This window comes from Rhinoraja longicauda, chromosome 9 (genome assembly GCF_053455715.1).
Source record: "Rhinoraja longicauda isolate Sanriku21f chromosome 9, sRhiLon1.1, whole genome shotgun sequence".
NCBI lineage: Eukaryota > Metazoa > Chordata > Chondrichthyes > Rajiformes > Arhynchobatidae > Rhinoraja > Rhinoraja longicauda.
The window spans coordinates 40,685,145-40,700,918 of record NC_135961.1 but is presented as its reverse complement, the minus strand read 5'-3'; the positions used below and the strand labels follow the sequence as shown (position 1 = coordinate 40,700,918).

The following is a 15,774-nucleotide window of genomic DNA, read 5'->3' as shown; positions in this document are numbered from 1 at the left end:
ACGACAACCCTCAAGTGTCCAAAAATAATACAGCAAGATACAAAATAATATAATATGCTAAGACCGCTAATAAATACAAATGGCTCCAACAAAACCAGTCAATGTAATATATTGAGATTTAAAATAATGCAAGATCTTGAATTAGAATAAGATATTGTTTTTTGATACAATCATAATAAAGAAAGTAAACATATAAAACAATGATAAACCACTTTAATTAAACATGCAAAATGTAGATATACACTGTAACACAATGGGGCAAGCACCAATCAACAGAACAATGCATCTACAAATTAACAGAACAGACAGATACAAATTAATAAAATCAAACTGCAACAGGCATGCCAATGAAGAAATAAAATTGAGGCAGCCTGCCGGATTGAATTAACACACGAGTGCAAAAGGAGGGACTCCGCAATTAAATGAAAAAACAGCAACCACCATTACAAACACCAATTAACCATCAGGACATTCAATTCATAAGAGATCGAACTTTCGCCTCAGTGTTTAAGGTTTATGGGCTCGAATTCCTCGCGATAGTCCTGAGCACAAAATTAGGCTGACACTGGTGCAGTACTGAAGGAATGCATTACGAGCATTTAAATATGATTAATTCTAAGTCCCATTACCCCTCTGTGGCATATGGTAAACAGTTCTACAACATTATTCTAAAGAGCAGAAAGTTCTCCTTGGTGTCCTGGTCACTTTTCCTTAACCAATTCCAGAAACAAATTGGAGACTCAAACAGCTGCAGATGCTGGAATCTGGAGTAAAAAACAAACTGCTGGAGGAACTCAGGTAGCATCTTAGAAGGGAAATGGACAGGTTACATTTTGGGTCTAGACCCTTCCTCTGGACTTAAGAGTGGAGGGGAGATAGCTAGTATGAAGAGGTGAAGGAGTTGGGACGAGCGAGATCTGGCATATGGCTGAATCCAGCAGAGGAATTGGTTGGATTGGTGGATGGAGCCAATTGCCCTTAGAATGTAATTTTGTTGGCCCCATGATTACATTTAGTTCATAAGTGATAGGAGCAGAATTAGGCCATTCGGCCCATCAAGTCTACTCCGCCATTCACTCGCGGCTGATCTATCTTTCCCTCTTAACCCCATTCTCCTGCCTTCTCCCCATAACCCCTGGCACCTGTACTAATCAAAAATCTATCAAAATTCTGCCTTTAAAATATCCATTGACGTCCCCCACAGCCTTCTGTGGAGGCCAATAATATTACTGGAAAGCAATCAAATGATGGTATGTAATCCAGACAAATTTATAAAAGAGCTGCAATTCTTGTGCCAGAATAATGCATGCACTTTGGCAAGTGGTGCCAGACTTTTACTTGGGCTATGTTTTTGAATAAAATATAAATTTGAACTAGAATCATTTAATAGTTTGAGTACATTTAAACACAAGGCTAAGAATATCACTCAAAAGCAATTTATAGTCATAAAGGTAATTTTTTTCAAACCTGAAGAATTGGAAATGACAACTTCTTACCACGGAATAAATTTAGAATTTGAATAGTTTCAGGACAGTTATTCTTCAACACAATGGCAAATTTTCAATAATTATATCCTGTTGCTCAATGAATGTTACAGCCACATACAGTATATATAGATAGTTTCTTAATTTGATAATAAAACGTGACCTCCATGAAAATGGCAGCATGAACCTAAAGTTAATTATTTGAGACTTGCCTTCAGAAGAGGGTGAATCTTATCAACAGGCAACAAAAGGGGACTCCTGCGTTTGCGTTTTTCTATGGCAGATTGAGCATCTGCTATGGCCCACTTATCAATCGGATGTGGGAACGATTTCTGTACCCGTTCCTAAGGGATAGATTTTAGAAAAATGTTGTAATCTATGAATCCAGTTGCACAACACAGACCTTTATTAACAGATTCTAATGTTACCAGCATTTTACTCAAAATCCCAAATTTAGAATATTAACACCCATCACAATGCTGGTTTACAAAAAATAGGACACAGCATGCTGGAGTAACTCAGGAGGTCATGCTGGAGTAACTCGGGAGGTAAGCAACAGCGCACATTACTTATGCACAGATTTGGAATATTGTGTTCAGTTTTGGTCACACTGCTGTAGGAAGGATGTCATTAAGTTAGAAAGAGTGCAGAGATTATTTATGTGGAGGTTACCAGAACTCGAGGCCTAACCTATAAAAGGAAGTTGGACAGGTGGCTGTGGGGTGTATAAAATCATGAGGGGAATGGATAGGGTGGATGCATACTCTTTTACCCAGTATAAGGGAATCAAGAACCAGAGGGCATGGTTTTAAGGGGAGAGGAAAATGATTTAATAGGAACCGGAGGGGCATCTTTTTCCACACAGAGGGATGTTGGTAAATGGAACGTGGTGCTAGAGGAGGTATTATAACAGCATTTAAAAGGCATTTGGAAAGGTACACGGATAGGGAAGGTTGAGGGATATGGACGAGGTGTGGGCAAATGGGATTAGCTCTGATGGGGCATCTTGGTCAGCATGGATGAGTTGGGCAAAATGGCCTGTTTCTATGCCGTGTGCCTCTATGACCACTTCTAAGATATTCTGAAAGGGATAGTTATTGCAGATTCATCATCACAATTAGGAGCGTCCATGATAAGCAACTAAATGTCTTAAAAAATGGTTTGGATTCTGTCAGTTCACATTGCATATACTTTGAGTTTTATTTCACCTTACCTCTACATCTGGAACACTGCGAGGCTGTACGAGACAGAGCATGCTTAGTAACTGTAGGATTAGCTCTTCTATATACTGCAAGGCATCCTCAGTAGATTTAAGTTTGGGATGTACTTGTTGTTGAACCTGTCAACAGCAAATAGAAAGGCAGTTGACAATTAACCTGTAAATATACTCAACAATTAATAAACACACAATATAATAATCTTTAATACCTGTCAAGTAATACTTCAAACAACATTTTGTTAAAAAATTATCCAATGTTTTCTGGTATTCCAAGCTGTACATTTTTGATTGGAAGTACATTTAACTCCAACAAAAAAAATCCCTTTGATACATCGTTACAGATGCGGTAAGCCACTTGTCTCGTCCAAGTTCATCCATGCAGAAAGATCACATTCTCCCTATTACAAATTTTGTTCAAAGCACAAAGTGCTGGAGAAACTCAGCGGGTCAAGCAGCATCTGTAGAAAGAATAGACAAACAACGTTTTGAATCGGAACTCTTCTTCAAACTTGAAGGGCCCAGTTCTGAAATATCAGTTGTCCATTCTCTCCCCAAACACTGCCTGACCCGCTGAGTTCCTCTACCACGTTGCGTTTTTATCAGATTCTAGCATCTGCAATCTTTTGCATCAGCAAATCTGGTTCTGCAATGGAAATATTACATGTAGGTGCAATGCTTCAGTCACAAATAAATGCTGTCTGGATGCATAATTTCTGCAGGAGTTAATTCAACTGACATTATTAATCTGCGGTGTCATAGGAAAAGGGGACGTACAAAGCGAGATCTGGGTGTCCTCGTGCATCAGTCACTGAAAGGAAGCATGCAGGTGCAGCAGGCAGTGAAGAAAGCCAATGGAATGTTGGCCTTCATAACAAGAGGAGTTGAGTATAGGAGCAAAGAGGTCCTTCTGCAGTTGTACAGGGCCCTAGTGAGACTGCACCTGGAGTACTGAGTGCAGTTTTGGTCTCCAAATTTGAGGAAGGATATTCTTGCTATCGAGGGCGTGCAGCGCAGGTTTACTAGGTTAATTCCCGGAATGGCGGGACTGTCGTATGTTGAAAGACTGGAGCGACTAGGCTTGTATACACTGGAATTTAGAAGGATGAGAGGGGATCTTATCGAAGCATATAAGATTATTAAGGGGTTGGACACGTTAGAGGCAGGAAACATGTTCCCAATGTTGGGGGAGTCCAGAACCAGGTGATACAGTTTAAGAATAAGGGGTAGGCCATTTAGAACGGAGATGAGGAAAAACTTTTTCACTCAGAGTTGGAAATCTGTGGAATTCTCTGCCTCAGAAGGCAGTGGAGGCCAATTCTCTGAATGCATTCAAGAGAGAGCTAGATAGAGCTCTTAAGGATAGCGGAGTCAGGGGGTATGGGGAGAAAGCAGGAACGGGGTACTGATTGAGAATGATCAGCCATGATCACATTGAATGGGGGTGCTGGCTCAAAGGGCCGAATGGCCTACTCCTGCACCTATTGTCTATTGTCTACCCTTACATGACTTGAATATTATTATTTGAATAAGTGCTTCTTTATCCTTCAGAAGGCAAATCAAGCGTACACAAAAGTTTAATGAGAAATGGGAAACGCCCTTTACTTCTCAGTAACAATTAGAATATTTGAATCAATCCTTGTTCCCATGTTTCCTAATCTTATCTACAAAACCTTCCTCACATCTGGAGATAATTTTACTCAACTTCAAATGTAAAATACATCTACAGTCTGCTATTAAGCCAGGGATGAGTGTCCTCTGCCTGCAATTGCCTGTTGTTTCTTTTTTACTTCAATGTAAGCTTTTGGGTGAAACTGCATTTTATCCAAAAGTGGAATCCACCAGTCTAACTTAACAATCTTTCCTGCCTTCAAGTGAAGAAGTGACACAGCACCAAAAACTAATTTTAAAAAATTATATTTTGTTTAAAACAAAATCAGTTATCAGTTTAGTTTATTGTCATGTGTACCAAGGTGCAGTGAAAAGCTTTTTTTGCATGTTATCCAGTCAGCAGAAAGATAATACATGATTACTGGAAGACAAAAAGTTTTCTTGATCTCTATTGAATTTGGTCTACATTCCAGTCTCAATTTCCTGCAAATCTATTAAGAGTTAAAGTTAGCATCATATGGTCATGGGGCCATACAGCACAGAAACAGCCCCTATGACCTAACTTACCCATGCCAACCAAGATGCCCCATCTATGCTAGTTCCACCTGCCCATTTGGCCCATATCCCTCTAAGCCCTTCCTATCCATGTACCTGTACAAATGACTTTTAAATGTTGTTATTGTAGCCGAGTCTCTGGTGACTTATTCCATGTACCCACTACCCTCTGTGAGAAAAAAAAACTGACACTCAGGCTCCCATTAAATTATTCCCCTCTCACCTTAGCTCTAGTATCATATTTTTAGGATGAACTGCTCAATAAGATATTACATTGTATTAAAGGAGATGTGCGGAGCAAGTTTTTTTTTACCCACAGAGGGTAGTGGGTGCCTAGAACGTGCTACTAGGGTTGCTGGTGGAGGCAGATACAACAGTGGTATTTAAGAGACTGGTAGATAAGTACATGGATTTGCAGGGAACAGTGATATGGATGATGTGCAGGCAGATAAGGGTTGGTCTGGCATCATTTTCGTCACAGACATTGTTGGCCGAAGGGCCTGTTCCTGTGCTGCATTGTTCTGTGTTCTATTTATGTGCATTCCACTTTTACATTTAAAAGTAAATTCCATGTAATAAACCAATTATGTGTAAACAAGAAGTTCATCGCACCCCATCCACCCCTCCCGGTCCCGACACTTTCCCCTGTAACTGGACGAGGTACCACATTTATCCCCAATAGCACCTCTCACCACCATCCAGGAACCTAAATAACCCTTTCAAGGTTATCTTGCCATCAGGTTTTATGTTTTCTTCATTATTACAAAAATGATTTGAACTTGGGAATCAGAGCCAATTTCAAACTTTGTTAGTGTAATGCAAGGATTAAACTGACTGCGTCAGCTAAAACGGAGTTGTCAGGCCATGTGCTTGCTTTTCAGCTAAATTAATAGCACCATTTATCACGGGAGCAGGCCTGCTTCAACAATTAGATGTTTGAAAAAAATGCTTGGGCCAACTGAGAAGAACCAGTAAATCATGAGGCTACCTGTAAGGTCACTGAGATAAACTTTCACCTTCTCAGAGACATCCGAGACTAGTTCAGCGGCTGATAAGACAAATAATTCTTGCTTTTGACACTAAGGAGGTTAGCCAGTTTTAAAATGTAGTCAACTGTTCTTCTTGGATTAGGGTAGAAACACATGCTTTATAGTACCTGACACACGAGCTCAGGAAACTACACCTCAGGCTGAGCTCAGGAGACTACACCTCACCCCAGAGGGGTGCCAGGACACACAGGTTATTTGAACGATCTCCAGTCCAAGCTTTCAAATGGAGTCCCCTACAAGTCCTTGAAGCTGCAGCCTTTAGGATTACGAGGATGTGTGAGACTCATTTTATTTGCCACTTTATGCTGCTATCTATATTGTAGTTTATTTGTGTTTTTATTGTTTTTATTGTTGGGAGTACAGCTTAGGTTCACCAGGTTAATTCCAGGGATGACGGGACTGACATATGATGAAAGAATGGGTTGACTGGGCTTGTATTCACTGGAATTTTGGCTGAGAGAGGATCTTATAGAAACATAAAATTCTTTGGGGATTGAACAGGCTAGATGCAGGAAAAATGTTCCAAATGTTGGGGGAGTCCAGAACCAGGGGTCACAGGGGTAGGCCATTTAGGACTGAGATGAGTAAAAGCTTTTTCACACGGACAGTTGTGAATCTGTGGAATTCTTTGCCACAGAAGGTAGTGGAGGCCAATTCATTGGATTTTTCAAGAGAGAGTTAGATTTAATTCTTAGGGCTAATGGAATCAAGGGATATGGACGAAAAGCAGGGTATTGATTTTGGATCAGCCATGATCATATTGAATGGCAGTGCTAGTTCGAAAGGCCGAATGGCCTACTCCTGCACCTATTTTCTATGTTTCCATGTTTAACTGAAGTTGTATTGCTATTCTATTGCTATCTTTTCATTGCTTGGTTGTTGCTTTAATGTTACTTTAAGAAATGTTTGTGCTTCAAATTTTATATTGGCTGAGTGTTCTTCCTTCATCATTAATCCAAATCCTTGAAACCTGTTTGTATTCTGTTACAACTACTGAAAGCTAAATGGGTATAATGGAAGACTATAAAAGACAACACAACTTCAATAAAATTGCAGGATGAATTCCAATATTGATAAGAGTGAAAGATGTTTTGTACCTACCTTACACAAGAAGAAATGTAACAGAATTTGGCAGAAGGAATAAGGACACATTGTTGAAAATATGGGTCACAATGGATCAGAGGGATGCAGGATTACAATTTTTCATACATCAAATTGCTGGAGGTCATATAATGTGGAATAGAGTGTAAAGCAGTGAGGTTGTATTAACCTGGATCTTGATTTGATCACACATGGAGAAAGATGCACAGCTCTGGTTTCCCATCGGAACAAAAGAAGGCAAGGGGAAGGTATAACTAGATATTAAAAATTAATGCAAAATTGTGAGATAACTGACAAGATTGAACAACCTAGGATTACTTTCTCTAGAAATGGGACTGAGTGGCAGCCTAGCAGAGGGCTTTAAAATACTGCAGATATTTTATATAGTATACACGAGGAAAATGTTTCTTCTTGTTCGAAGACAAAAAATGACTGGACACATATAAAAGACAATGTAATAAAAATTAAATCCAATGAAGCATTAAGAAGTAATTCGTCAACCATTCAGTGATTAGAACGTGGAATCTATGACATGAAGTGGTCAAAGCATTAGTGTTAATATATAATTGGTTAAAAACTAGACATACACAAATGATATAAAAACGGAAGGAATTCCTGATACGGTTTGATGGAGTAGAGAAGACTCCAAAAAGCATATGCCAATTGAGACAAATGGCATTTGTCTATCCTGCATATTCTAACTCATTCTCTTGATTACCTTAATGACTTGATCAGAGACCTTCTGATCTTATAATAAATGCCAGGTTACAAATGACCCGAGATAAATCTTTAATAGACACAAAATGCTGGAGTAACTCAGCAGAACAGGCAATATCGCTGGAGAGAAGGATGGGTGACATTTCGGGTCGAGACTCTTCAGACTAGAGTCAGGGGAAAAGGAAAGGAGAGATATAGACAGCAAAGTAGAGAGATAGAGAACAAATGAATTAAAGGTATGCAAAAAAGTAACGATGATAAAGGTAACAGACCTTTGCTGTTACCAAGGTGAAAATGAGAAGCTGGTGTAACTTGGGTGGGGAAGAGGTGGAGAGAGAGGGAATGCAGGGGTTACTTGAAGTTGGAGAAATCAATATTCATACCACTGGGTTGTAATCTGCCCAAGCAAAATTTGAGATGCTGTTCCTCCAATTTGCATTTAGCCTCACTCTGTCAATGGAGGAGGCCTAGGACAGGTCAGTGTGGGAATGGGAAAGGGAATTAAAATGTTTGGCAACCGGGATATCAGGTAGGTCCAGGTGGACTGAGCGAAGGTGTTCAGCGAAACAATCACCCAGTCTACGTTTGGTCTCGCTGATGTTTACAGATCTTTGTTGTGTACTGTCAATTATAATGCACTCACAGTGCTGTATTAAAAGAAACTGCTGAGCATAATCTCTGCCACTAGGTGTCAATAATGTCTTTAATAACTTTGATGCACTTTGCTAATTGAGATATGCAACTATACTCTGGTACCTCATTTGGTGCTAAAGATGCATTTCCAGTAAAGAGTGTGAAAGAGAATCAGCACTAAAATGGGTTAATTCATGCACTGTGAAGGGAAGATTAGAACCCTGCCCTCCCAGCACCTGCACATTCTGCCCTAGCAAAATGCTGCATCAGGGACTTGCTGTAAAACCCTTCCACTGGCACGCACCAGATTTCCATTTGAGATGGAAAGCCGATCAAGCCTATGCTTTCTCTCAGACAGCATTCTCATTCCCTCACTAATATTTCCTGTATTATATTCTCCCATTTCCCCATCAATCCCAGCAGATTCTCCCACTCATGTAAAAACAAGAACGATTTGTAGTTGCTAACTAACCTTCCAATCTATCGAATATGGGAGGAAACTGGAGTACCTGAAGGAAATCCATCCGGTTGCAGGTAGAACATGCAAACTCCACAGACAGCCCCTGAGATGAGGATTGAAACCAGATTGCTAGCAACGAGAGGCAGCAGCTTCACTGTACCACTTTTGAGAAAGCGGAAGGGGCTGGGAGAACCAGAGGGATGATTGTGATAAGTGGACGGACAGATCGAATAACACCTGGAAAGGGTGGCAAAGGTCACCTACACAACAAAAAATCATCATATAAATGAGAGAATACAACAACCTCTCCCACAATGTCAGCAAGACAAAAAAGCTAGTTATTGACTTCAGAGAGCGTAACGGTGTACACACCCCAATCAGCATCAAAGATGTTGCAGTAGAAACAGTCAATAGCTTCAAGGTCTGCAGTGTGATTACCAACAATCAGCCCTGGACCAACCACATTGAAACTATGGCCAAATACAATCACACCAGCCACACCAACAACCAACTTGGTATATCTAACAACTCTTACCAATTTCTATAATGCATCATTGAAAGCACATTATCTGGATGCATCACAGCTTGGTTTGGGAACAGCTCTGCCCCAAACCACTAGAAATGACAGAGTTGTGGATAGAAACATAGAAAGTAGGTGCAGGAGTAGGCCATTTGACGGTTCGAGCCATTCAAGAGAGAGTTAGATTTAGCTCTTAGGGCTAAGGGAATCAAGGGATATGGGGAAAAAGCAGGGATGGGGGTACTGACTTTGATCAGCCATGATCATATTGATGGTGGTGCTGGCTCGAAGGGATGAATGGCCTACTCCTGCACCTATTTTCTATGTCTATGTTTCAATATGATCACGGCTGATCATCCAAAATCAGAACCTCGTTCCTGCTTTCCCCCCATATCCCTTGATTCCGTTAGCCCTGAGAGCTACATCTAACTCTCTCTTGAATACATCCAGTGAATCGACCTCCACTGCCTTCTGTGGCAGAGAAATCCACGGTGCAGCCCAGTTCATCACAGACTTGACTTCTCACTACCGGCTCCATCTACATTTCACGCTGCCTCAGAAAAGCAACCAACTTTGGTTCAGCCAATAAATGCAGCCCTTGTGAATCATGCTCTTGTCCCATAATTTTGTTTTAAGATCTTATGATTTCAACGACTTTATGTAGCTCCATACAATCATCAAAGCCATAAATAATTAGTGCCTGTGATGGACCAGCAAAGCCCTTGTCGAACATCATTAGACACATCCTACTGTTGGAATATCTGCCCTTCAGTCCACAAATGTACTCAATTCTATTTCATACTTTTTTCCCCTAAAGGCCTGGATTCATAGAAACATAGAAAATAGGCGCAGGAGTAGGCCACTCGGCCCTACGAGCCGGCACCGCCATTCAATATGATCATGGCTGATCATCCAAAATCAGTACCCCGTTCCTGCTTTTTCCCCATATCCCTTGATTCCATTAGCCCGAAGAGCTAAATCTAACTCATTCTTGAAAACTGGAGGCCAGTGTATTGGCCTCCACTGCCTTCTGCAGCAGAGAATTCCACAGATTCACAACTCTCTGGGTGAAAAAGTTTTTCCTCAACCCTGTCCTAAATGGCCTCCCCCTTATTCTTAGTCTGTGACCCTGGTTCTGGACTCCCCCAACATGGGGAACATTTTTCCTGCATCTAGCCTGTCCAATCCCGTAAGAATTTTCTGTTTCAAAAAGATCCCCTCTCATCCTTCTAAATTCCAGTGAATACAAGCCCAGTTAACCCATTCTTTCATCATATGTCAGTCCTGCCATTCCGGGAATTAACCTGGTGAACCTACTCTGCACTCCCTCAAGAGCAAGAATGTCCTTCCTCAAATTAGGCGACCAAAACTGTGCACAATACTCCAGGTGTGGTCTCACCAGGGCCCTGTACAACTGCAGTAGGACCTCCTTGCTCCCAAACTCAAATCCTCTCGCAATGAAGGCCAACATGCCATTAGCTTTCTTCACTGCCTGCTGTACCTGCATGCTAAATTTCAGCGACTGATGTACAAGGACACAGTCTCGTTGCACCTCCTTTTCCTAATCTGACACCATTCAGATAATAATCTGCCTTCCTGTTCTTGCCACCAAAGTGGATAACCTCACATTCATCCACATTATACTGCATCTGATTCAGATCACGATAGCAATCAACATGTTACCAGATTAGGCAAAAGCACTTGTTAAAAAGTGGAACTGGGTGGAATTAGCATGGGATTTTCATGATCCATAGCGGGGATCATGGAGCTCGACAAAATTCAATTAAAAAAGCCATACCTCTGAAGTGAATGTTAAAAAAACCCTTTTTTTCCCATTTATTTTACTGATTGTAATTTCAAACTGCCCCAACTTCATAATATTTAGAGAAATATTATTGAATTGTTTCAAATGAAAATCACTAATTAGAAATCTGTGTTCAGTAGCTTAACAAAATTTTAAATGGGAACCACACACCCAGATTCTAAACAAGATAGCACATCCGAACATTATTAATTAAGGCTTTAATTCATCCATTTGTTTAACTTCCTGCACTAGTACTACACTACACTATACATCCTCCTTCAGACTAGTCAGGGGAAAGAGAAACAAGAGATTTAGACAGTGATGTAGAGAGATATAGAACAAACAAATGAAAGATATGTATTAATATCTCTTACTCCACTTCCCAGTGCCCTATTGCTCTCATCTCTAACCTTTCCTCGTCCTTTAAAACACCCATTGATTACTCTTCTTCCAAGAACATGTGGTAATAGTCCATCAACGTCTGTACCGAACATGATGCCAAGACCATTATTTATCTACCAGCACATAACCTACATCCCTCCATTCCCTGCAGATCGATACGCCTATTCAAAAATACCTTAAATGCCACTCACGTATCTGCTTCGACCATGACCCCCAGTAGCTCCTTCCAGGCACTCATCACCCTCTGTGCAAAACAAACGCCCCACACATCTCCTTTATACTTTGCCCCTCTTACCTTAAACCTGGAAAAAACTGACTGTCTGCCCTATCTATGCTTCTCGTTATTTTATATGTCTATGTGGTCTCCCCGCAAACTCCAGCTTTCGAGAGAAAGCAATCCAAATCTGTCCAACCTCTCCCTATAGTTAATTGCCCCTGATCCAAGCATCATTCTGGTAAACTTCCTTTACGTCCTTTCCAAAACGTCCACAATCTTCCTGTAACGGGGTGAACAGAACTGCACACGTAATATATCAAATCAGGACGAAGAAAGGTACCACACAGTTCTGTGTTCTAAAGGTGCCACATTTCATTTTTATATTTTTCTCCATAATTATCCATAATTAAAATGCTTTCAATTTTGAACTGCCAATAAACACAGGCCAATAATTAGACTGTTTTTATTTCACTTTAAAATGGGCTATTTAAAAATCAAATGTTAAAATTACATTAGTGAATACCAAGTGGTGACTCTCAACTTAAAATATTTACTTTGCAGATACAATTGGTGTGATACTCAGGCACCTCAGCATTTTCCCCTTCATTTGGTGGGAGGTAGTGGACATCACATGGTTTTGTGTGGCCTGACTCTCCTTATCCCTCACACAAGGCTTCCACAAAATTTCCAATATAAAGGTAAGAGTCAACGTAGAGGAAACTGAGCTAGGTATGAAGCAGTTAACCTATTCAATCAATTTTTCATCAAGCAGGTTTGGTTAATTGCACTGCTCTTTACACCCACCGGGAATTCCATAATCTAGTTAGTTGAAAGGCTGCTGCTGATTCATCCTAATCAATTGTGCGCAGTGCACATTTCTGACTGTGCAGCCCACAGTAAAATCCCAATGCAAACTAAATTTCACGACTACTTTGCATACAAAGGCAATTCAAATTGACAACTTTGACACAATAATGCAAAAACTGTGAATGGATATTTTTGTTTACTTGATTTTGAACATGACTAAATATAGAAACGCCGAATAACTTGAAGGAGCGGGAAATACAGTTGCACCTACTGACCAGAGCCTGTAACTACAGAATGTCAGTGGCCACTTTGACATGGACGTGAAAATAGCACATTCCGAATGACAGTGCCAGAAACTTGAAGAACAAAGGGAATTCAGGGTTAACAGAATGAATGCACAAGAAGTAAAATTTAAACTCTAAAAAAAACAACGTCCACAATTTAATCTCAATTTGGGTGGGGAGAAAGTGGGGGTAATCAGTAAACAATTTTATAATTATCAGTAAACAGCCAGTTATGAGCTTATTTGTACTGAATGCATTTTCATATAAAGAAAGCCATTCTTTTTGTGTTTTACACACACAGATTCAGCGTCGAGGCTTAACGGCGATTCCAAATCATCACGAGCAGCAAAGAATTGCTGTAGGCGGGGAGAAGGAAAATTAAGAACAGATGACAAGATGATGAAATGGGGAACTAGGAAAAGCTGCACTTGTTGGGAAGTTCTGCACTTGATTTTTAAAATAATCTGGAGAAGTAGCAGCTGTGGACAAGTAGGAATCTGTGGCTCACTTTGGTACCTTCTACACATAGGGGGTGTGGTGTACACAACCCCTTGTGTAGTGAGGAAGCTCAGGTGGAATTTCAGATGTTTGTTGTAACCAAGCAGAAAATGATAGGTGTCCCTTTCCTGAACCTTTATCTGATTGACTGGCCACCACCATGCAGATGACTGATGGCACCATTCCAGAGAGGATATTACAAGCTACCGAAATTGGTTGCTTTAAAACAGACGACGATAATATAATAACTGCCGTTCCATGTGGGTCATTCGCTTTATACGAACCAAGTATTCCTTTCCAGGTAAGCATATCTGGCGCTGTATTCACATAGAGAGTGATCCTATCCACATGCAAGATTTCCTATTTTGACATTAAATTTCACTTGGTGTTGCTTTCTGCATTGACCTCCCTTCTAGCCTTGTTTCTGAGGGTGTTGGAAGGGTGTTGTCAGGGTCACTCCAAAAAAGAAAAATGTAGATACAAAGAACCGCTGGACACAATAGACACAAAATGCTGGAGTTACTCAGCGGGACAGGCAGCATCACTGGAGAGAAGGAATGGGTGATGTTTCAGGTCGAGACCCTTCTTCAGACTGATTGCTGACTGATAAAGAATTGCAGATGCTGGTTGGCAAAAAGAGACACATTCTAAAGAATGCAAAACATCACCCATGTTCTCCAGAGATGATGCCTGTCCGGCTGAGTTACTCCAGCACTGTGTCTTTTTTCACTCCAAAGTAAAATGGACTGGGTCCACAGGAGAAGCTGCCAAGGAAATTGTTTGTCCTGCGAACATTATTCATCAGTTAATTAAGAATTAGAATCCATTATTATTAGCTAGCAATTATTCAGAATGTAACTATTCATGCTAATTAATTTTGACTTTGTTTTTCTTTCTTTTTATGTAAGATGAATTTAAGATACAAAGCAAGGTTAAAATCACCCATCAGAAATATCTTTCAACCCGGTTCTTGTTACAGAAATGATTAGAAAAAGAAACTGAATTAGGTTTCTCACGCAAAACTGAAGTTAATGCAGTTCTAAAAAGTCATGGAGGAAAACACTCAAGGGGAATTTGACATTACTGTACTTGGGGAAGATATGATCAGTCTTGAGGGTAAATTGTTGCTAAAAATGGTGGTAAGTTTCTGCGGAAATATAAAAATAGCCACCACGCTTAGACTTTTCCTTATTTCATACAGAAACAGTCTCTGGTAAATGAAACCATTGCAGAACTTCTCATTTTCTTGTAGCATGGCTACAATTCTCCAGGTTTTTAGAGCTGTCAACTGCTTTTTGAAATAGTAGTTGCTATTTCTTGTTTTGATTAGAAATGGAGAAAATGGAAAATAGTCTTCTTAAGCATTCCCTTAGGATCAACGATGACTTCAACTCTAATTTTATGGGTTCTGAGGTGATCTACAAAACTGATCCAAGAACTGCACATACTTTTCCACATGGGGAAAGCTTTATGGGTATTTTGCAAGTTGGTTCACTCCTTCTGCCATTTATACCGGGCTTCCTTATGCTCCTAACTTGTGGACTTCATGTTCTCAGTACCATCTCACTCGTCTTCCATTTTAAGTAGCCATGGACCAGAAACAAGCGAGAATCAGCTCGGTATTGCACTTTTGAAGCAGTCTTTGTTTTTTCCTTCATTTATTTCTTAATTTCTTCATTTTTTTCCCTCTGTCCTCCTAGTAATCTCTTCCCATGATGGAAATCAGAATGGTGCCAGGAATCTGTTGTCGAGTGTACAAACAATGTGACAAGGCCAACGCCGATGACCAAGTGTGACTTGGACCTCAATGCCATGGATGTTGGTCTAGTTAGGATAGCTGATGTTGGTTCATCTATCTTTCTACTGGATTTGGAGAACTTTGCAGAGATAACATGAGTGGTATTTTTCTGGCACACTGTAGGCAATGGCAAACTTCCTAATTGATGACACAAAGTGCTTGAGTAACTCAGCGGGTCAGACACCATCTATAGAGAACATGGACAGCTGATATTTTGGGTCAGGACCTTTCTTCAACATGTATAGGTAACATTTTGAAGGATCTCAACTAGAAACATTGCCTATCTATGCTCTCTAGAGATTATGGCATCTCTAGAGATTATGGCAAACCGCACTGAACGGTTGGAGCTGCGGTTGGACTCATTCTGGAGCATCCACGAGGCTGAGAAGGTCGTGGATAGCACGTATAGCGAGTTGGCCACACCACAAGTAAAAGATAAGCGGACAGATAGGAAACGGGTGGCCACTAGCCAGCGTAGCAGTAGGCAGGTAATGCAGGAGTCCCCTGCGGTCATCTCCCTCCTAAACAGATATGCCATTTTGGATACTGTTGGGGGAGATGCCTAATCAGGGGAAGGCAGCAGCAGCCAAGTTGATGGCACCGTGGGTGGCTCTGCGG

The 15,774-nt window shown here is 40.6% G+C and overlaps 1 protein-coding gene across 2 annotated transcripts in view; it reads right to left on the bottom strand.

Moving 5' to 3' along the window:
- sos1 (son of sevenless homolog 1 (Drosophila)) overlaps window positions 1-15,774 on the bottom strand; it is a 139,498-nt gene that overhangs the window by 55,359 nt on the left and 68,365 nt on the right. For both annotated transcript variants that reach the window (XM_078405267.1, XM_078405268.1), the window contains exons 2-3: window positions 2,698-2,823; window positions 1,697-1,828 (exon numbers count right to left, since the gene is read on the bottom strand). In XM_078405267.1, the coding sequence (XP_078261393.1) occupies window positions 1,697-1,828; window positions 2,698-2,823 (258 nt within the window). The remainder of the gene's footprint in view (window positions 1-1,696; window positions 1,829-2,697; window positions 2,824-15,774) is intronic.